The sequence below is a fragment of the Salvelinus fontinalis genome, chromosome 20 (assembly GCF_029448725.1).
Source record: "Salvelinus fontinalis isolate EN_2023a chromosome 20, ASM2944872v1, whole genome shotgun sequence".
Classification (NCBI taxonomy): Eukaryota; Metazoa; Chordata; class Actinopteri; order Salmoniformes; family Salmonidae; genus Salvelinus; species Salvelinus fontinalis.
In genome coordinates, this window is record NC_074684.1 from 19,320,343 (window position 1) to 19,343,532 (window position 23,190).

Here is a 23,190-nt window from a genome sequence, read left to right on the forward strand (position 1 = left end):
ATCAAGGGAATGGTATCAAATATATCAAACACATGGTTTCCATGTGTTTGATGCCATTCCATTAGCTCCATTCCAGCCATTATTATGAGCTGTCCTCCACACAGCAGCCGCATATGCTTTGTACCCTCAGGAGAAGCAACAGGATATGTTTTTGTGTACAGCAGTGGGCATAGTCAGGTTTGAGGCAAAAACAGTACATTGGTTGAGGTGATCAGGTTTGTTTACAGAGCACTGAGCAGGAGTGTGGCTGATCAAAACATCAGTGACAACCGCTAGGAGCAGGGCGCACGTACCGCACGCCTGCAGACGCGTTTGGATATTCATAAAACATGGAACCAGCAAAGGCTGCAGAAGCATTGGATTATTTCCACTGTTCCAACTGTATTCATGTGTCTCTCAACATGTCAGAAATGTTAAATACTGATATAAAAACGCTATAGTGATATACGCTAAAAATCGCTAAAAATGATATAGTTTTATGAATTGGTATATGTATAGATCCTGACCAGTTTTAGGAGTCAATAGATAGCCTAATAATCTGGCCATTTGGTCATTTTCTCACCTCTTTGCGCAAAATTGGGGAACAGCTTCTATGCATGTTGAACTTTCCAAAGGTGTGAAAAGTGAGTTAATGTTTTCCCACTCTTGACTTAAACAGAAATAGCTGCAATGAGGTAATGTGCCTCGATGTTTCTGCTGTGAAACTGCTGCTGCTGGGAGGCGATTGGTGCGGGAGGGTGGCGAAGGCTCTGCTCCACATTTTTTGCGATCCTGAATCCAGACTTTTGTCTCGTCAGATTCAAGATTTGGCTCGCTCCGCCCATGACTGGTTGTATAGTATATCAGCACTGGGCGAGGGCGCTTGAAACAGTTTTTTATTTTTTCTGAGTTTAGGTTGAAAGTACGCTATCTTGGTTTTCAGAATGCACAGTGTTCACTGAGTTGGGACTACATATCGCTTAAACTGGACTGATATAGTTACTCGTGTTGTGCTGACAGCGGAACCACATCCAAGGGATCCAGTCAAGGAGGTAAAGAGCAAGTTTTGTGTATGGACAACAGTTTAGGAGTGACCTGCGGGAAATTTATACACTGAAAAAAAAAGTAATTACAATATCACGGAGACATTTGATACAACCTTGCAGCTCTGTTATTGTGAACCAGTCTGAAGTTACATTGTATACATAGTGTCTAATATTAATGTTTTGCATGGGAAGTGTGCTTCTAAATACTTTTTTGAAGGCTTTAACAGCAAAACTATTTACTGGGTGATAATCCTTTCCACTGTCATTGTGCGTAATTTATTGGATACGCTAATGGTGTTTGTCTTATCCTGTCGATGCAAATGTAATTTTGTTTTTAAATTTGTGACAGCTTGGGGAATGGTAGACCGCATGATGGCAATGAACCATGGACGATTCCCTGAAGCTATTAATGGTCTCCACCATCACCACCCAGCACGCAGAATGGGCATGGGGCAGTTCTCGAACCCACTACACCATCAGCAACAACAGCAGCAGCAGCAACAGCAGCATGGCTACACTACTGGTATTATGGGAGATCATTTGCACTACGGAGGGGGAAATGTAACATCTAACCACGGAATTAGACATTCAGTGGGGTCGGGGAATGTAAATGTAAACGCTGGACACCCAAACGGCAACATGCCTCCCGGTGCGCGCTATAGCTCTCAATTTGTGGGACCCACCGCCGCCGTCCCCACTCAAGGACAGCTCGCGGCAAGCATGCAGTTACAAAAGCTCAACACGCAGTACTACAGCCACCATACACATCCCTCTCATCATCATTATATGCATGAGTTACATCCTGCGAATCATCAACTTAACGGGACAGGACAACAGTTCAGAGATGGCAACGCGAAACACAGCACGTCCAGTTTGCCTCCACAGGCGCACCATTTGCCTGCTGCAATACTGCCCCCCAACGTCATTGACACGGACTTTATTGATGAGGAGGTCTTGATGTCTCTGGTCATTGAGATGGGGCTGGACCGAATAAAGGAGCTACCTGAGCTGTGGTTAGGACAGAACGAGTTTGATTTCATGACAGACTTTGTATGTAAGCAACAGCCAAGCCGAGTGAGTTGTTAATTCTCAGCAAGTGGACTTATACAGTCATCTACTCAAACAGACTTTAAAACATTCCTGTTTGTCTCTTAAACTCAAGCATTCGAGAGAGATCTGCAATATACCAATGGAGAACCATTCAAACATGTAGGCTATACTAGATAAATTCCTCTAATATTTGGGGGGTAATAGGCTTACACTGCACTGCAGACATCATGGAAATTAGTTTGTTTGGGTAGGAATGCACTACAACCTCAATCGAGTCTGTCAGAAGGAAAATCTTCAAATCCATGAAATGCATCATTACTTAATTGAACAACTGAACATGGGAAATCAAGAAAACCTACTGGAGTAGAGCTGTCTGCTTATTTGAATAGTCCTCAAAGAAAATAGAGATGTACAATGGTGTGCTTGGTATATTTATTTTCCTGCCTCATTCAAACATTTTGGGTGACAGAAAATGTTGAATTATTATGAATTGCAAATGAACCATATTCTAAATGATCTAAGTGGTTAAGAAACATGCTTGTAGACAAGTGCTGTGTCATTGTTCCCTACAATAATATACTGTACAATTTTGTGGCGATATACTTATCAGATATCTGTAATGTAAAATGATTTGTCTATTATGGAAGAGAACTACAACTTGTGTTTTCTTCTTCTCCCCTGCAAATGTCTTTCTAACATTGCTTGTATCCCAGCCAGGATGCGGTGTGAGTGAACTTGGCGTCTCGGTTATTGTAAAGGTTAATTGTAGGAGAGATGTGGATCCTTCAATAACAGAGGGAGTGATGTGTTGAGGTGTGGGTATTGTCCACATGCTTAAATGGGACCTGTCTGGTAGAAAGAGTGAGACAAAATATTGTCTTTGGAAAAAGGATACTCCTCGCTTGAATACCCGGCCCCCTCCCCCCTGCTCTTTCCTTTGTGGACAATAAATGGTGTGGAATGTTATCAAGGTAGAGAGTATAATTTCACAGGACGTTTTCTTCCTCATCAGTTCTGAGAATTGACACCACTGTGCTTATTTAGTGTATGCGATACATGGCAATACTACTGTGTTGAAGCTTTCAAGGAAAGTTGGACAGTATTTTTGTAATTTATTCTATTTTAATTTGCAAACATGAATAAAGCAGCTGAAGTGCATTACTGAAGTGAACATGGTGTGATTGTGGGTGTTGGCATCCGTTCCATGTGTTTTCAATTTGTGGGGTTTGTTGTTGCATACTTTTGCATAGTGGCAGGACAAAAAACAACTATCCTTTTACATTCAGATTTCAGTTTGGTTCACATGGTTCCAAAGTTGTAGTTAGTGAAAGGGGGATACCTAGTCAGTTGTACAACTGAATGCATTCAACTGAAATGTGTCTTCTGCATTTAACCCAACTCCTCTGAATCAGAGAAGTGCGGGGGGCTGCCTTAATCAATATCCACGTCATCGGCGCCCGGTTACTGTTGTGAGGAAATACTACACTCTTAGGTTCGAGATAGCACCTTTTTTTCTAAGAGTGTACTTCTGAGACTAACCACTAATGATGCATACAGCCTAAAAATACCCAACAACCTAACAATTCTAGTACTTATTACATAGGTATTACAAAGAAGTCTAGTGTTTTGCATCTCTGTGATTGAAACTATGCATGCATAGAAAAACAGTGCAATGAGCTTCACTTTGTCCTTGAAACTAAGATAACACACCTGTGTTATTTATTATTTACAATGATGCCACTGCAGGTATTGGACAATGATCTAATGTGATACTGTTTTTAGTTATGCTTGATATGCCATGTGAGAAGGCACTGCCATTGAATGCTGATGGCATAAGGTCTGTCTTTTTGTCAAGCTAGTTAATAAGTACACTCATATTGTTTTTGCCAAACTGTAAATAAGATTTAAAAAATGTAAAAGATTTAACACTTTCCTTGGATGACAAACTATGAAATGACATTTAGACTATTCAGCCCATAATACCTGTTTTTATGGATCCTTAATGGTGCGAGAGAGAGAGGAACCAAACACATACAGACGTCCTCCAGTGATTTTTAAACTTTCACTGTTGAAAAGCGATATAAATACAGTAAAGCACAAACACTACAGGGTAAAAAATATATGTTTTGAGCAAAATGGTGTCTTTAAGACACAACTGCAAACTTCAAGGAGTAGGGCATTCAAGTAGTTAGTTTGAAGGGAAGTGCTTGAGGAACAATAGAGGAGCAACATAGAACCCCCCCCCCCCCCCCACTTGTGCTATGTCATGACTTACCTGGACCACCTATTGACATGTGCCTTTTGTTAAGTAAATCAGGTGTTAAATTAGGTGAAAATGAGACTGGAGTGCCACTAGGAAGTACTCAATGAGATTATGGAATGAACCATGAGATGTAACGCTGCAGGCGTCTAACCTTTACCATGCTAATGTTCGGTGGCTTCATCTGTTGAGCTCTCTCTCACTGTCTGACGAGACCTGAACCGTTTCTCAGCTAAGGCAATTATACTACTGACTGTTCACTCCTAATTTATGTATCTATTACAGGGAGTTAATTTGAAGAGAATTTTAAACACGGCATAAATCAATAATTGAGACTAATAAAAGTGCAGGGAGATGAGTCCCAGGTGAGATTTTTACTGAATATTGAAGTGGAGACTCATTCATCCCAGAGGCATGCTACCCTGTATTGTCCTTGAGGTTTTTTCCCCCATTTCCAAATCAGTCATCCCTTTCATAACGAAGAAAGGATTAGATTCAGAGGACACACTTTTTTTTAAAGAAGCTTGATTTGTTAGCAGAGAGAGACTGAAGAGTTGAAGGGTTATCAGTAAATTGCTATAATTCCTGAAATTGGTGTCATTGACTATAAAAAACTAAATTGACACATCAATACAGTAGGTTAGCAATTTGAGACCCTTGTCTTTGTGAAGTGTGCTGTGCAATCCCTTTAATTATACCGAACAAAAATGTAAACACAACATGCAACAATTTCAAAGATTTTACTGAGTTAAAGTTCATAGAGGGAAATCAGTCAATTTAAATAAATTCATTAGGCCCTAATATATGGATTTCACAGGGGCGGAGCCATGGCTGGGCCTGGGAGGGCTTGGGCCCAACAACTTGGGAGCCAGGCCCACCCACTGGGAAGCCAGGCCCTGCCAATCAGAGGGAGTTTTTCCCCACAAAAGGGCTTTATTACAAACAGAAATACTCCTCAGCAACCCCACACCCCTCCTTAGATGATCCTGCAAATTAAGAAGCCGGATGTGGAGGTCCTGGGCTGGCGTGGTTACACATGACCTGTTGTTGTGAGTTCCGTTGGATGTACTGCCAATGACGTTGGATGCGGCTTATGGTTGAGAAATTAACATTAAATTCTCTGGCAACAGCTCTGTTAGAAATTCCTGCAGTCAGCATGCCAATTGCATGCTCTCTGAAAACTGTAGACATCTGTGGCATTGTGCTGTGTGACAAAACTGCACATTTTAGAGTGGCCTTTTATTGACCCCAGCACAAGGTGCACCTGTGTAACGATCATGCTGTTTAATCAACTTCTTGATATGCCACGCCTGATAGGTGGATGGATTATCTTGGAAAAAGATAAATGCTCACTAACAGGGATGTAAACACATTTGTGCACAACATTTGAGAGAAATACGCTTTTTGTGCATATGGAACATTTCTTGGATCTTTTATTTCAGCTCATGAAACATGGGACCAACACTTTACAAGTTGCGTTTATATTTTTGTTCAGTATACAGTGCATTCGGAAAGTATTCTGACCTCTTGACTTTTTCCACATTTTGTTACGTTACAGCCTTATTCTAAAATTGATTACATTGTTTTTAACAAATGTATTACTAATAAAAAACAGACATTTTTACATTTACATAAGTATTCAGACCCTTTACTCAGTACTTTGTTGAAGCACCTTTGGCAGCAATTACAGCCTTGAGTCTTCTTGGGTAGGACGCTACATGCTTGGCACACCTGTATTTGGGGAGTTTCTCCCATTCTTCTCTGCAGATCTGTTCAAGCTCTGTCAGGTTGGATGGGCAGCGTTGCTGCTCAGCTATTTTCAGGTCTCTCCAGAGATGTTTGATCGGGTTCAAGTCCGAGCTCTGGCTGGGCCACTCAAGGACATTCAGAGACTTGTCCCGAAGCCACTCCTGCATTGTCTTGGCTGTTGGCTAAGGGTTGTTGTGCTGTTGGAAGGTGAACATTTTCCCCAATCTGAGGTGTTGAGCACTCTGGAGCATGTTTTCATCAAGGATCTCTCTACTTTGCTCCATTCATCTTTCTCTCAATCCTGACTCGTCTCCCCGTCCCTGCAGCTGAAAAACATCCTCAAAGCTTGATGCTGCCACCACCATTCTTTACCGTAAGGATGGTGCCAGGTTTCCTCCAGACATTACGCTTGGCATTCAGGCCAAATAGTTCAATCTTGGTTTCATCAAACCAGAGAATCTTTTTTCTCATGGTCTGAGAGTCTTTAGGTGCCTTTTGGCAAACTCCAAGCGGGCTGTTATGTGCTTTTTACTGAGGAGTGGCTTCCATCTGGCCACTCTACCATAAAGGCCTGATTGGTGGAGTGCTCCAGAGATGGTTGTCCTTCTGGAAGGTCCTCCCACCTCCACAGAGGAACTCTAGAGCTCTGTCAGTGACCTTTGGGTTCTTGGTCACCTCCCTGACCAAGGCCCTTCTCCCCTGATTGCTCAATTTGGCCGGGCGGCCAGCTCTAGGAAGAGTCTTGGTGGTTCCAAACTTCTTCCATTTAAGAATGATGGAGGCCACTGCATTCTTGGAGACCTTCAATGCTGCAGACATTTTTTGGTATACTTCCAGAAATCTGTGCCTCGACAAAAATCTTGTCTCGGAGCTCTATGGACAATTCCTTGGACCTCATCGCTTGGTTTTTGCTCTGACATGCACTGTCAACTGTGGGACCTTAAATAGACAGGTGTGTGCCTTTCCAAATGTCCAATCAATTGAATTTACCACAGGTGGACTCTAATCAATTTGTAGAAACATCTGAAGAATGATCAATGAAAACAGGATGCACCTGAGCTCAATTTCAAGTCTCATAGCAAGGAGTCTGAATACTTATGTAAATAAGGTATTTCTGTTTTCTAAAAACCTGTTTTAATTTGTCATTATGGGGTATCGTGTGTAGATTGATGGGGATTTTATTTTATTTGATCCATTTTAGAATAAGGCTGTAAAGTAACAAAAATGTGTAAAAAGTCAAGGGGTCTGAAAACTTTTTACCGAATGCACTGTGTATTAATTTCACTCAGACAAAATTATATGCCCTATTGGCTCCCAACATTCCATATTTACCTCAATATACCTCAGCTTCAGCACGACCATGATTCTTCATATAGACACAGAACTGTCTTAGGGACAGTTGGCAGGGATGTACTACAGTGAAGAGGGGTATCATTATGCCAAAAACCATAGCTATTGCTCTGCTGGTCAATCTGTGTGCCATTAACACCTTGTCGAGTGTGCAAACAAGCCCTGATTTGTATTTTTACAGTTTCTAGAAGAAGAAATACAATTGCATGTCCTTAAAAAAGGCTAAATGCTTTGTGATTAATTTTGCTCACAGGTGTGCACAGATTTTTTGTTGAAAACTTGATCCCCACCATTTAAAGAACCAATCTGTAATTTCAACACCCTAACCCTGCCACTCTTTGGAAACTGATGGATTATGCTGTAAAACTGTAACCATTCAGATTCACAGACAAAGCTATGGATGCAAGGACTGACAGTCCAAAAGATTTGACAAAAATGTGTACATGTATAGACAATCTTAGTGTTTATCTATGGTGTTCTGTGTTAAAAGATCACCAACTAAGACTAAGTATGAGACTCAAAAGAAGTATTTAGGAAATTCACAACAATTTAAACTTAGGAGAAGGTGGAAAAAAGGTAGTTGAGTTGAAACCCGCTGTGAATGAGATGGCAGACATCACAAATCTCCAGTCAGAATCCCTCGCTGCAGAAGATATGCAGGTGCCAGGTACAAACAGAATTAAAGGCAACCCAGAGGGATCTGCACTATCCAAGGTACTCTCTCTCACCTTGGGATGGAAAGAAGAAGAGGCATAGTGCTCCTCCTGACCAGTGGAGATATGAAATATCCCATGAAATATTGCTGGTGCTGGGTACAAATAGAATTAAAGGCAACCCAGAGGGATCTGCACTATCCAAGGTACTCTCTCTCCTCCTGAGCACTATGCCTCTTCTTCTTTCCATCCCAAGGTGAGAGAGAGTACCTTGGATAGTGCAGATCCCTCTGGGTTGCCTTTAATTCTATTTGTACCCAGCACCAGCAATATTTCATGAGATATTTCATATCTCCACTGGTCTTAGATGTGGCAAATATGTACATGCTTTTCATCTTTGGGGATTTTATACTGTGTATCTCTCTTGATCAATGTCAATCTACATTCTGTTTCTGAGGCATCATGTTGGAGAGGAGTCACGTTGCAGAAAAGTTATACATTCAAAATGCACATGTAGAACTGTGTAACAGGGCCACTTTCATCTTGCACATACAAGATACACTCCACTGACTTCTCTGACAGTGTATCTCTCCAACTTATCTTTCTTTAATGACATGTTCAGGTTCTCTGGAGTGTTAAAGCAAGAGAGTGTCTTGGTTCCCAATGAATCTGATATGAGAGGAGGAGAGCAGCTAGGGCCTGTAATGCTGTAGGAGACCGAAACAGAATGTAGATTGACATTGATCAAGAGAGATACACAGTATAAAATCCCCAAAGATGAAAAAGCATGTAGATATTTGCCACATCTAAGACCAGTGGAGATACAGTACATGAAACACCAGATCAAACATATAGTCAGCTTTCATGGTCAGATCATCTGATCGTTGGTCTACAGTATGTTTGATTTAAACAAGCAATTGCTTTCTGTCCCAAAGTTGTTCTGAAATCATACCACAAAGCTTTCTGTCCCAAAGTTGTTCTGAAATCATACCACAAAGCTTTCTTTGCGCTTCACTTACAAATTCACTGCACATACTGCAGGACTCCAACTCAACTCCACGAAAAGGAAAGAGTCACCTTGGGTCAAATTAAAGCAATGCTTTAGATCTCTGTTGCTTATGTAACATGCACTCAGGGTATCCTACCTTTTAGAACAGCTACTGCAGCACTGGAATGTGAGTTGGCAAGAGCGGAGCAGGTCCACATTTGACTAAGGAATGTTTGATTGTGCCAATTATACTGGTGCCTAGCAGTAAAGCAATCGTATCATATAGTGTCAGTCAGAGCCAAGCAAAGATGAAAGGAACTTTCTGAAAGTACATGGAAGACATAATAGATTTTGTTAATGAATAAACTTACCGCCGATACTTAATAGTTTCTAGTCTATTACAGAGACTTTTGACATAAATAAATAATTTATAATAATTATTTATAGCACATTCATTTGTTTCTAGGCTCCCTATACACTGAATCAGTTTAATATAACAAACGCCTTTGATCAATCCGACAGGAAGATGGTTAAGTGTGATGTTAAATCTATACTGAACAAAAATATAAACGCAACATGCAACAATTTCAACGATTTTACTGAGTTACAGTTCATATAAGGAAATCAGTCAATTGAAATAAATATGTTAGGCCCTAATCTATGGACTGGGGAGCCAGGCACAGACAAGCAGAATGAGTTTTTCCCCACAAAAGGGCTTTATAACAGACAGGAATACTCCGCAATTTCATCAGCTGTTTGGGTGACTGGTCTTAGACAATACCGCTGGTGAAGAAGCCGGAATCAGAGGTCCTGGTCTGCGGTTGTGAGGCCAGTGTCTAACGACATTAGAGGCAGCTTATGGTAGAGAAATTAACATTAAATTCTCTGGCAACAGCTTTGGTGGACATTCCTGATGTCAGCATGCCAATTGCACACTCCCTCAACTTGAAACATCTGTGGCATTGTGTTGTGTGACAAAACGGCACATTTTAAAGTGGACGTTTATTGTCCCGAGTACCAAGTGCACCTGTGGAATGATCATGTGTAACAATATTGCTACCGTCCCTCTCCTCCTGTGCTCGAACCAGGGACCCTCTGCACACATCAACAACTGCCTCCCACAAAGCATCGTTACCTATCGTACCACAAAAGCCGTGGCTCTTGCAGAGCAAGGGAAACAACTACTTCAAGGTCTCAGAGCAAGTGACGTCACCGATTGAAACGCTATTAGCGCGCACCCCACTAACTAGCTAGCAATTTCACACCGGTTACAGTCACCCCCCTTTAACGTCCTCCTTTTCCGCAGCAACCAGTGATCCGGATCAACAGCATCAATGTCACAGTTTTGCTTCCGTCCCTCTCCTCGCCCCTACCTGGGCTCCTCTGCACACATCGACAACAGTCACCCTCGAAGCCTTGTTACCTATCGCTCCACAAAAGCCACGACCCTTGCAGAGCAAGGGAAACAACTACTTCAAGGTCTCAGACCGAGTGATGTCACCGATTGAAACACTATTAGCACGCACCCCGCTAACTAGTTAGCCATTTCATACCGGTTACACATGCTGTTAATCAGCTATTTGATATTCCACCCCTGTCAGGTGGATGGATTATCTTGGCAAATGAGAAATGCTCATTAACAGCGATGTAAACAAATTTGTGCACAACATTTGAGAGAAATAAGCTTTTTTGTGCATATGGGCAATTTCTGGGATCTTTTATTTCAGCTTATGAATCATGGGACCAACACTTTACATATTGCATTTATATTTTTGTTCATTATAGATGAAAAGCTACAACCAAGGTTAATTTGCTGTCTACCAATACATCTTACTCAGGATGGAACGGTCTCTGATTCTGTTGAACGTCTTCTCTTTGAGGTAGAGGACATTATAAACAATTGAGCTGCAAGCACTCATTGATATAATTAAGCCTTGAGCGCATTGTCAAAATCTCTCTCTCTCTCTAGCTCTGTGTAGTAATTAGTGAGACATTTATAAAGGACTAAATACATGGAGGACATTGAGAGTTATATTTCCCTTTGTACAGACTGATGGCCTCCCTAAGATCAGTATTGCTGTAGCAATTATCTCGCATTAGCAAGTACATGTGAATGGTGGCTAGGTAGATTTTCTGATGCTCTCTGCTGATGGCTACAGTGCATTCAGAAAGTATTCAGATACTTCCACATTTTGTTACGTTACAGCCTTATTCTACACACTATACCCCATAATGACAAAGCAAAAACAGGTTTTTTGAAATTTTTGCTAATAATTAAATAAAAAATCTGAATATCACATTTACATAAGTATTCAGATCCTTTACTCAGTACATTGTTGAAGCTTCTTTGGCAGCAATTACAGCCTTGAGTCTTCTTGGGTATGATGGAGGTGTCCTAACTTTCCCTCCTAGGTGAGGATCGGAGAGAGCCCCCGCTCCACCACCAGAGAGGAAGGGGGAGTAGTGGAGGAAGTTGGCCAGTTTTATGACTGTCGTAAATACCTTGCAGGAAGTCTCTCTCCCACTCTGCAGAAATGGAATTTAAAAATCCCTTTGTTACAACAGAGAGAGGCTTTGCAGTACTGTAACATCAACGGTCCTGTGTGGCTCAGTTGGTAGAGCATGGCGCTTGCAACGCCAGGGTTGTGGGTTCAATTCCCACGGGGGGACTAGGGTTCAATTCCCACGGGGGGGATCAGGGTGAATATGTATGAACTTTCCAATTTGTAAGTCGCTCTGGATAAGAGCGTCTGCTAAATGACGTAAAAGGTTGGACTTTGAGACAATATTCCCAACACAAAGAATGTGGGAATTGGTCGTAAGGGACTTAAAGAACAATTATGTCAGCTCAGTTGTTGTTGTGTGATATCATTAAGGACGGTATAACCAAATAACGGTAACTTTACAAATGTATACGTCCCAATTTTCAGATTTACATGTTGTGGAACTTATATGATTAAATATGAAACTATTTGTGAGAAGATGAAATGTGATTTTAGCCTTCTAAATGAGATAATTGTTTTTCATGTAAAGTTTTACCGAGTCAGTAAGCACGCACATGTGAGCACAGACCTTGTGGCAGCGTGATGGAACCGCCCTCCAAGGCAAGGGCATAAAAGGACCGCTAACAAAATTTACATTAGACCAGAGAACGTGAGGGCCATCCACACGTACAAATGGGTGGAATCTCTACAGACCAGTATACGGACGGTAAGCCGGACATGTAAAATGGTTAGACTCTACATTAGACAAGCGTGCCTGATAGCGTGAGATGAAAGGTACGAATGGTTAGAAACTCTGAAACTTTCCACAGAGAAGACCAGACAAGGTGAAGAGGTGGCTACACTGCTGAGAAATGGTTAAAAACTAAAGACCAGTCGAACTACAGCGCGAGCTGGATATGGCAAAATAGTTTGAAACTACAATACCAGAAAATGGTAAGACCCTCTGAAACTCTCTCTCTCAAAGAAGAAGACTACACAGGAACATTTAGTCTGCAGCTGTTAGCCTAGGAAACTCGATCGAAGACGAGAGACAAAGAACAATTTCCTCTCCACTATAGGTATCTCTAGGGTATCTATTCTAAACAAACAGAGTGAAGGGCGAGGCCCGCTGAATACCACGTGGTATACCTCTGGAAGACCTGTTCTAACAGACACTCATAGACCAACCTACTACAACTACAAAGGACATGGGTGACCTCTGGTGGACTACCAGGCACTTACACAACCAGAGACTTTCTGTTGATTGACTCCACAGACTGATCGGGCGTTTTCAACAGAGCGAAACGACAAAGACAAACAAGCGTAAATATGTATTGCAATCCTAAATCCAAATGAGCGGTTGTTAGGGTGCTTAATATCCACATTTACGATGAGCATATTATTCAACTGTATGTATGATAGCTGAATCCCGTTGTCTCTCCTCCTCCTGCACTTTTGTTCCCCACCCCCTTCCGTTGTGTAACCAGCCATCATATTGGGTTAGTCCACTAGGGACTTTTCATTGCATTATGTTAATATTCAATACTATACTGTGTGTGTGTTTATGTATTTCTGTGTGATTATTTCATTAGTTAGTAAATAAATAATTAAGCCAATTTGTGTAAGCTGATTCGTCATGGAGACTAGGGTTCATGCAGATTTATAGGATATTACGACGTTCAGACTGAAGTAGAGGAAAATTATTCATGGATGACGGGAGAGTATATCGAGATATTCTAATATTTTAGTTAATTCGGGAAACGGTAACTCGTTAAATAAACTTTACCCGTGGTGCCACAGATTACTACTTAATTAAATTGTTATATGATTAATTTAATCGCGTAATAATTGAACGTGGTATGTAATTATTCAATGAATAGCCGCCATCGCATTACTGACAGCAACATCACGACAGAGGCCACTTGCCTAGTTAAATAAAGGTTGGGGGAAAAAAGAAAAAAAATGGGGCTACAAGCTTGGCACATCTGTATTTGGGGAGTTTCTCCCATTCTTCTCTGCTGATCCGCTCAAGCTCTGTCATGTTGGATGGAGAGCGTCACTGCCCAGAGATGTTCGATCAGGTTCAAGTCCGGGCTCTCTACAATCATAAAATCCATGTTTACGTGTGTATAGTGCGTATGTTATTGTGTGTTTGTATGCATGTGTCTGTGCCTATGTTTGTGTTGCTTCACACGCTGTTCCATAAGGTGTATTTTTATATATTTTCTTATCTAATTGTACTGCTTGAATGAGTTACTTGATGTGGAATAGAGGTCCATGTAGTCATGGTTCTATATAGTTCTGTGCGCCTACCATGAAGAGACCTCTGTTGGTATGCATGGGTGTCTGAGCTGTGTGCCAGTAGTTCAAACAGACAGCTCGGTGCATTCAAATGTCAAAAACTCTCACAAATACAAGTAGTGATGAAATCAATCTCTCCTCCACTTTGAGCCAGGAGAGACTGACATGCATATTATTAATGTTAGCTCTCTAAGGGCCAGCTGTGCTGCCCTGTTCTGAGCCAATTACAATTTTTTCTTAAGTCTCTCTTTTTGGCACCTGGCCACACAACTGAACATTAGTCCAGGTGCAACAAAACTAGGGCTTGTAGGGCCTGCCTTTTTGATAGTGCTGTTAAGAAGGCAGAACAGTGCTTTATTATGGACAGACTTCTCCCCATCTTAACTACTATTGTATCAATATGTTCTGACCATGACAGTTTACAATCCAGGGTTACTCCAAGCAGTTTAGTCACCTCAACTTGCTCAATTTCCACATTATTCATTACAATATTTAGTTGAGGTTTAGGGTTTAGTGAATGATTTGTCCCAAATACAATGATTTTAGTTTTTGAAATATTTAGGACTAACTTATTCCTTGCCACCCATTCTGAAACTAAACGCAGCTCTTTGTGTCAGTTATTTCAGTGTTTGCAGTCACTTCACTTGCTGTAGTAGCTGACGTGTATAGTGTTGAGTCATCCGCATACATAGACACACTGGCTTTCCTCAAAGCATGTCGTTAGTAAAAACTGAAAAGAGTAAGGGTCCTAGATAGCTGCCCTGGAGAATTCTTGATTCTACCTGGATTGTGTTGCATGGGTTTCCATTAAAGAACACCCCCTGTGTTCTGTTAGACATGTAACTCTTTATCCATAATATAGCAGGGGTTGTAAAGCCATAACACATAAATTTTTCCAGCAGCAGACTATGATCGATAATGTCAAAAGCTGCACTGAAGTCTAACAAAACAGCCCCCACAATATTTTTTATCATCAATTTATTTCAGCCAATCATCAGTCATTTGTGTAAGTGCTGTGCTTGTTGAATGTCCTTCCCAATAAGCGTGCCGAAAGTATGTTGTCAATTTGTTTACTGTAAAATAGCATTGTATATGTTCAAACACAATTTTTTCCCAAAAGTTTACTAACGGTTGGTAACAGGCCGATTGGTTGGCTATTTGAGCCAGTAAAGGGGGATTTACTGTTCTTAGGTAGGGGAATTTGCTTCCCTCCAGGCCTGAGGGCACACACGTTCTAGTAGGCTCAAATTGAAGATATAGCAAATAGGAGCGGCAATATCGTGTTCTATTATCCTCAGTTATTTTCCATCCAAGTTGTCAGACACCAGGTGGCTTGTCATTGTTGATAGACATCAATAATTGTTTCAGCTCTTCCACACGCACTTGACGGAATTCAAAATTACATTCCTTGTCTTTCAAAATTTGGTCAGATATACTTGGATGCGTAGTGTCAAAGTTTGTAAATCTTGCCAATGAAAAAATCATTAAAGTAGTTGGCAATATCAGTGGGTTTTGTGATGAAAGAGCCATCTGATTCAATGAATGATGGAGCAGAGTTTGACCTTTGCCCAAATTTCATTTAACTTCTTATGGCTGAAGGGGCAGTATTGAGTATCTTGGATGAAAGGTGCACAGAGGTGCCCAGAGTAAATGGCCTGCTCCTATGTCATAGTTGGTAATATATGCATACTATTATTAGTATTGGATAGAAAACACTCTGAAGTTCCTAAAACTGTTTGAATTATGTCTGTGAGTATAACAGAACTCATATGGCAGGCAAAAACCTGAGAAGTTCCACTTCCTGTTTGAATATTTTCTGGGGGTGCCAGATTTTAAACCAAGCTCTCATTGAAAATACAGAGAGATATGGATGGGTTTTCACTTCCTACGGCTTCCACTAGATGTCAACAGTCAATAGAACTTTGTCTGATTACTCTAATGTGAAGGGGGGCCGAAGGAGACAGGAATGAGTAATCACTTCCATGAGGTGCCCACGCATTGAACTGGCGCGTTCATGTGAGAGGGAGCTCTGTTCCGTCGGTCAATTGAAGTCGATGTAATTCTCCGGTTGGAACGTTATTCAAGATGTGTGTTAACAACATTCTAAAGATTGATTCAGTACATCGTTTGACATGTTTCTACTGACTGTAACGAAAGTTTTGGACATTTCGCCACATTATAGTGGACGCGCTTTGAGACTTTGGTTAGGGCATTTGGTAAACAATTCGAAAGTAGCTAATTGGACATAAATAACGGACATTATCGAACAAATCAAGCATTTATTATGGACCTGGGATTCCTAGGACTGCATTCTGATGAAGTTCATCAAAGGTAAGGAAACATTTATCATGTATTTTCTGGTTTCTGTTAAGTCCAACATGGCGGCTAATTTGACTATTGTTCTGAGCTCCGTCTCAGATTATTGCATGGTTTATTTTTCCATAAAGTTTTTTTGAAATCTGACACAGCGGTTGCATTAAGGAGAGGTATATCTATAATTCCATGTGTATAACTTATATTATCATCTACATTTATGATGAGTATTTCTGTTGAATAGATGTGGCTATGCAAAATCACTTGATGTTTTTGCAACTAGTGAATGTAACGCGCCAATGTAAACTCAGATCTTTTAATATAAATATTAACTTTATCAAACAAAACATGCATGTATTGTGTAACATGAAGTCCTATGAGTGTCATCTGATGAAGATAATCAAAGGTTAGTGATTAATTTTATCTCTATTTCTGGTTTTTGTGAAAGCTATCTTTCGCTGGGAAAATGGCTGTGCTTATTGTGGTTTTGTGGTGACCTAACATAATCGTTTGTAATGCTTTCGCTGAAAAGCATATTTGAAATCGGACACTTTGGTGGGATTAACAACAAGATTACCTTAAAAATTATATAAGACACATGAATGTCTGAGGAATTTTAATTATGAGATTTCTGTTTTTTGAATTTGGCGCCCTGCACTATCACTGGCTGTTGTCATATCGATCCCGGTAGCGGGATTGCAGCCATAAGAATTAAGGCGCTCCAAACCTTTTTACTATGATTCATTTGTCACGATCGTCTTGAGGTGAAAGAGTGGACCAAGGCGCAGCGTGATATGAATACATCTTCTTTTAATATATAACGAAGACGACAACTGAAGAACACTGACAAACTAATACAAAAACGTGACGCTATACAAACTACGTGCACACATGCAACATAGGCATAGACAATTACCCACAACCTACCTAATGCCTATGGCTGCCTTAAATATGGCTCCCAATCAGAGACAACGATAGACAGCTGTCTCTGATTGAGAACCATTCCAGGCAACCATAGACTTACCTAAACACCTACACTGAACACAACCCCATGAACTCTACAAAAACTCCCTAGACAATCCAACCACCCAAGACGAGACAAACACACACAAACATCCCCCATGTCACACCCTGACCTAAAATAATAAAGAAAACAAAGAAAACTAAGGCCAGGGCGTGACATCATTATGTCATTTATCGTTGTTTCAATGTGTAGTTTCTTCTTTTTATTCAGTTTAGTCACATGATTTTTCAATTTGCAGTAGGTTTGCCAATCAGTTGTGCAGCCAGGCTTATTTGCCATTTTCTGCCTCATTCTTCTCAACCCTACAAGTTTTCAATTCCTTATCAAACCACTGGGATTGAACTGTTTTTGCAGTTATTTTCTTAATGGGTGCATGTTTATTAGTAACTGGGATAAGCAATTTCATAAATGTGTCAAGTGCAGCGTCTGGTTGCCTCTCATTACACACCACGGACCAACAAATATTCTTTACATCAACAACATAGGAATCAATACAAAACGTATTGTATGACCTCTTATACATTATATTAGGCCCAGCCTTTGGAATTTTGGTTTTCCTAGATATGGCATCTACATTGTAATCACTACATCCAATGCATTTGGATACTGCTTTCAAGCAAATGTATGCAGCATTAGTAAAGATGTGATCAATACATGTTGATGATTTCATTCCTGTGCTGTTTGTAACTCCCCTGGTAGGTTGACTGATAACCTGAGCCAGGTTGCAGGCACTAGTTACAGTTTTTAGCTTTCTCTTGAGTGGGCAGCCTCATGAAAGCCAGTCAATATTTAAAATCCCCAGGAAATATACCTCTCCGTTGAAATCACATACATTATCAAGCATTTCACACATGTTCACTCACACACTTGCAAAGATGGCGCAGAAGAACATGGCTGACGTTTTACATTCTCCCAACCAAATATGCTTTTTTGTTAGATTTTTCTCGTTTTGTGTTTTATTTTTTTTATTTTTTTTACTTATTGTGTACAGTATGTGCAACAAGATAACTGTCAGCGTTAGTGGTGTATAGGTGAGAACGGAGTCAAGCGGCGGAAACAGAACTGAGTAAAAATAACGTTCTTTACTCGGGGAAAAATATACAGTACAAATAAATCCACGTAGGGAATAACAAACGCTAACACGCAAGACTAACACATAACAGGAACAATCACGCACAACACATAATGGGAACCAGAGGGAAATAGGGAAATAATAATAACTTAATGGGAACCAGGTGTGTACACTCAAGACATAACAAATGGAAAACAGAAACATGGATCGGTGGCAGCTAGAAAGCCGGTGACGACGAGCGCCGGACGCAGCCCGAACAAGGAGAGGCACCAACTTTGGCGGAAGTCGTGACAATAACCACCTTTACTCCACACATAGAGATGCATACAAAGCTCTCCCTAGCCCTCCATTTGGCAAATCTAACCATAATTCTATCCTCCTGGTTCCTGCTTACAACCAAAAACTAAAGCAGAAAGTACCAGTGACTCGCTCAATACGGAAGTGGTCAGATGACGCGGATGCTACACTACAGGACTGCTTTGCTAGCACAGACTGGAATATGTTCCAGGATTCATCCTACGGCATTGAGGAGTACACCACCTCAGTCATCGGCTTCATCAATAAGTGCATCAACGACAAAGTCCCCACAGTGACTGTACGTACATATTCCAACCAGAAGCCATGGATATCACTTCAACATCCGCATCGAGCTAAAGGCTAGAGCTGCCGCTTTCAAGGAGCGGGAGACTAATCCAGGCACTTAAAGAAATCACTCTATGCCCTCAGACGAACCATCAAACAATACAGGATTAAGATTGAATCCTACTACATCGGCTCTGACGCTCGTTGGATGTGGCAGGGCTTGAAAACTATTACGGACTACAAAGGGAAACCCAGATGTGAGCTGCCCAGTGATGCGACCTGCCCACCAGACGAGCTAAATGCCTTTTATGCTCATTTCGAGGCAAGCAACACTGAAGCATGCACGAGAGCACCAGCTGTTCTGGATGACTGTATGATAACGATCTCGGTAGCTGATGTGAACGAAACCTTTAAACAGGTCAACATTCACAAAGGTGTAGTCGTTTATATTCAGAACCAAATTCCTGGATGGCAGTAAGCTTGGCCCCAGTGATGTACTAGGCCGTTTGCACTAACCTCTGTAGCGCCTTACGGTCAGATGCCGAGCAGTTGCCATACCAGGCGGCTCTTTTAAAATCCATCTTCAGCTATTCTGAGCTGCCCTTCATAATGTCATTGAATCCCACATGAACTATGATAGACTCAATTTCAAGATGCTGGTTTAAGATGTTTGGGAGCAGCTTATTGATATCATGTACTATAATACATAACAAAACGTTTTTGCTCCAGGGACTGAGACATTTCTCACCATGGAACTTCCCAATACAATGCCTATTCGCACCCCTCACACAATTCGCTGAGCCTTTCACAGGCCCACGAGAAGCAGGATAGCGTACGCCCGTTGCTCCCGTCGATAGGTCCAGACCTCCCACAGCAGGCAGTGTCCCATCAGATTCAGAGTAAGGGAAAGGAGCAGAACTCGACGACAAAGCCACTGCTGGAGTCAGCGTAGTTGGAGTTAGCACTGCCGTCCCACCGATGAAGGCGCCGGTAGATCAGTCACCAGTGCAGCAAAGCTATTCCTTTTGTCAATCTGCTCCAAACCTCTCGCAGTCACTCCCGTACACTTAGCAGCATGCCGCTGCCTTCGGTTTCCACGACTTGTGATATGGGACCAGCGCTGATTGGAACACTCTTCTTGCTGTTCTCCGTCTACTTCACTACAGGATTGAGGAGGAGAAGCAGATGGAGATGACTTCCTTGGAAAGCAAGTTCCAGGGATCACAGGTCATTCGGATAGGGACAGATGACAAGGTGGGGAAACATCCATTAGATGTTGAGAATTGAGATCTGTTTGTTAAGCATAGCCACCTCATTCCTGTAGTCCTCCACTAGCAAACAACTGCCGCATTGGAACTCCGGATTGTCAATATTGTCACGGACAAAAACGTAATAAACACTGCGTCTACAGCGCTGGAAACGTTCGTTAGCTATTCCAGGTGAAGCAGGCTCCATTGCAACCTAGTTAGCTAGCTAGCTGGCTGGTTGCTAGCAGGTGTTGACACCGGTATCTGAGTTCTTGAGTTCCGAAGTTTTCCGTGTTGAGTTTGTGTCTCCCACAGCAGCTTTTGTTCCTTTGTTCTCCATTAGATCCGGGGTTCCGTCGTTTTCCACACGTCTTCATTCATAGCTAAATTAAACTTTCAAGAACAATGCAATGCTTCTGAATACTTTCCGAATGCATTGTACATTTAATTTGTGGTCCTTTAGCAGATGCTCTTATCCAGAGCGACTTACACTTAGTGCATTCATCTTAAGATAGCTAAGCGGGACAACCACATGTCACAGTCATGGGAAGTAAATGTTCCCTCAATAAAGTAGTTATCAGCAAAGTCAGAGCTAGTAGGGGGGGAAAAGTCAAGTGGGAGTGTGAGTTCACGAAAGGCTTTAAAAATATATATGTTGGGTTGGGGTGCAGGGTTTGAGTGTGTAGGGTTTGAGCATAGCCTGAACGTAGGGTACTAGCGAAGTAGGATACTGTACAGTACAACAGACAAGCCACGTCAACATACTGTCAAGCTGCTGAGACAGTGCCCCATCCCGCACCCCAATCCCGGCCACCTCAGTCATGTTCTGAATTATTGGATTTAGGATTCTAATCCCAGTCCAGCAGTAGGATTCAACATATTCTTCTGCTCATTCAATCCACATCAATCAGATGAATCTGAGTTGCCATTTAGCCAGTCATTGAATTTGACCATACAGAGGGTTCGGGGTCAATAGCTACATACAGTTTATTTTAAATATACAGTTCAGTGCTGACTTATGAAATAGATGGGGCAGAGGAAAAGCTTCCACATGAAATCCATGAAATGAAATAATTAACATTTATGACTTGGCAAGAAGTAGAAGTAGTGTTGCAGCTGGTGGTAAATCAGGGTGCCAACACAGTTACAAAATGCACTCTGGAGCAGTTAAATGCTCATCATCGGGAGTCATTCCATAAAAGTTTTAATTAAAAAGAGGTCATTTAGATGGCCCAGTGCCATTTTGGCTGCCTCCTGTAAATGTTGATAGCTGATGTCCATCACATAGTCATTTGGATTAAATGTATACACATTTGTATGAGTCCTACAAACAGCTCTATTAAATACTTCTACATAACATGAGACATGGCCGTTTTTACAGCGGTCGCAACACAAGATAAGCTTTAACTAGGGCCAGGGGAGGAGGTTATCATGACCACATGATACACCACATGACCACAATTATGTGCTTATCGAACATCTCATTCCAAAATCATGTGCATTAATATGGAGTTGGTCTCCCATTTGCTCCTATAACAGCCTCCACTCTTCTGGGAAGGCTTTCCACAAGATGCTGGAACATTGCTGCGGGGACTTACTTCCATTCAGCCACAAGAGCATTAATGAGGTCGGCCACCGATGTTGGGCGATTAGGCCATCCCAAAGGTGTTCGATGGGTTTGAGGTTAGGGCTCTGTGCAGGCCAGTCAAGTTCTTCCACACCAATCTTGACAAAACATTTCTGAATGGACCTTGCTTTGTGCATGAGGGCGTTCTCATGCTGAAACAAGAAAGGGCCTTCCCCAAACTGTTGGAAGCACAGAATCGTCTAGAATGTCATTGTATGCTGTAGCGTTAAGATTTCTCTTCACTGGAACTATGGGGCCTAGCCGAACCATGAAAACAGACCCAGACCATTATTCCTCCTCCACCAAACTTCACAGTTGGCACTATGCATTCGGGCAGGTAGCATTCTCCTGGCATCCGCCAAACCATTATTCATTGGGACTGCCAGATGGTGAAGCGTGATTCATCACTCCAGAGAATGCTGCTCCAGAGTCCAATGGCGGTTGCTCGGCCATGTAAACCTATTTCATGAAGCTCCCGACGAACAGTTCTTGTGCTGACGTTGCTTCCAGAGGCAGTTTGGAACTCGGTAGTGAGTGTTGCAACCGAGGACAGACAATTCAGCACTCGGCTGTCCCGTTCTGTGAACTTGTGTGGCCTACCACTTCGCGCCTGAGCCGTTGTTGATCCTAGGCATTCCAATTCACAATAATAGCACTTACAGTTGACTGGGGTAGCTCTAGCAAGGCCGAAATTTGACAAACTAACTTGTTGGAAAGGTGGCATCCTATGACGGTGCCCCGTTGAAAGTCACTGAGCTCTTCAGTAAGGCCATTCTATTGCCAATGTTTGTCTATGGTGATTGCATGGCTGTGTGCTCGATCTTATACACCTGTTAGCAACGAGTGTAGGCTGAAATAGCCGAATCCACTAATTTGAAGGGGTGTCCAAATACTTTTGTATATATTGAAAAACTGGGCCCTAGTTATGAGCTGTCTAGGGACCAGAGTTTTTCCTAGCCAGGTGACATGGTCAGGAAAAACTCAGTGCCCTAAACAAGAGCTATAATAACAAGACAATCCAATCTTGCACTGTAAAACTGCACCAAACTTTCTTTAAAAACAGCCCCTGGAGATTCCAGGAAGGACAGTCGAGGGTGGGCCTTTGAGCTGCCCTCCAGCAAAGCCTGATCAGAAAGGCTATTATTGTGGCCCATCATACGCTGACAGCTTCTCCACTTGATGTGAGCAGAGTTGAGTTGCAGGAAGTTATTTTGAGGGGCTTGCCTGTCACAGCTGTTGTCTCAGTCACCAGAGTCCTGTTGGACCCTCTTCGCGTTTCTCTTTCTATCCCCTGGACCTGGTAAGTGGATTTCCCAAACTCTTTTACACACTGTTCAGGTACAGAAATTATACGTAAAGTTTGAGTTTTTGGTGGACTTGTCTTTGAGCTATGTCTATCTGCCCTGTTTAGTTCTGATGATTAGTGAAACGCTGCTTCATGATGTGTGGTGACAAAATTGATGAGT

At 41.8% G+C, this 23,190-nt stretch overlaps 2 protein-coding genes across 3 annotated transcripts in view; both read left to right on the forward strand.

Annotated features, from left to right (window-relative positions):
- Positions 1-796: 796 nt before the first annotated feature.
- On the forward strand, positions 797-3,246 carry LOC129817461 (cbp/p300-interacting transactivator 2-like). Its single transcript, XM_055872732.1, has 2 exons — positions 797-1,031; positions 1,375-3,246. The coding sequence occupies exon 2, from the start codon at positions 1,383-1,385 to the stop codon at positions 2,109-2,111; it is 729 nt and encodes a 242-aa protein (XP_055728707.1). The 5' UTR covers positions 797-1,031; positions 1,375-1,382; the 3' UTR covers positions 2,112-3,246.
- Positions 3,247-22,905: 19,659 nt separating this feature from the next.
- LOC129817464 (beta-taxilin-like) overlaps positions 22,906-23,190 on the forward strand; it is a 33,556-nt gene continuing 33,271 nt past the window's right edge. For both annotated transcript variants that reach the window (XM_055872736.1, XM_055872735.1), the window contains exon 1: positions 22,906-23,024. The gene's annotated coding sequence lies outside the window, so the exon portion shown is untranslated. The remainder of the gene's footprint in view (positions 23,025-23,190) is intronic.

Bases quoted from the DNA above. Each gene is read 5' to 3' on its own strand.
- LOC129817461 (XM_055872732.1), top strand. From the start codon at position 1,383: ATGGTAGACCGCATGATGGCAATGAACCATGGACGATTCCCTGAAGCT.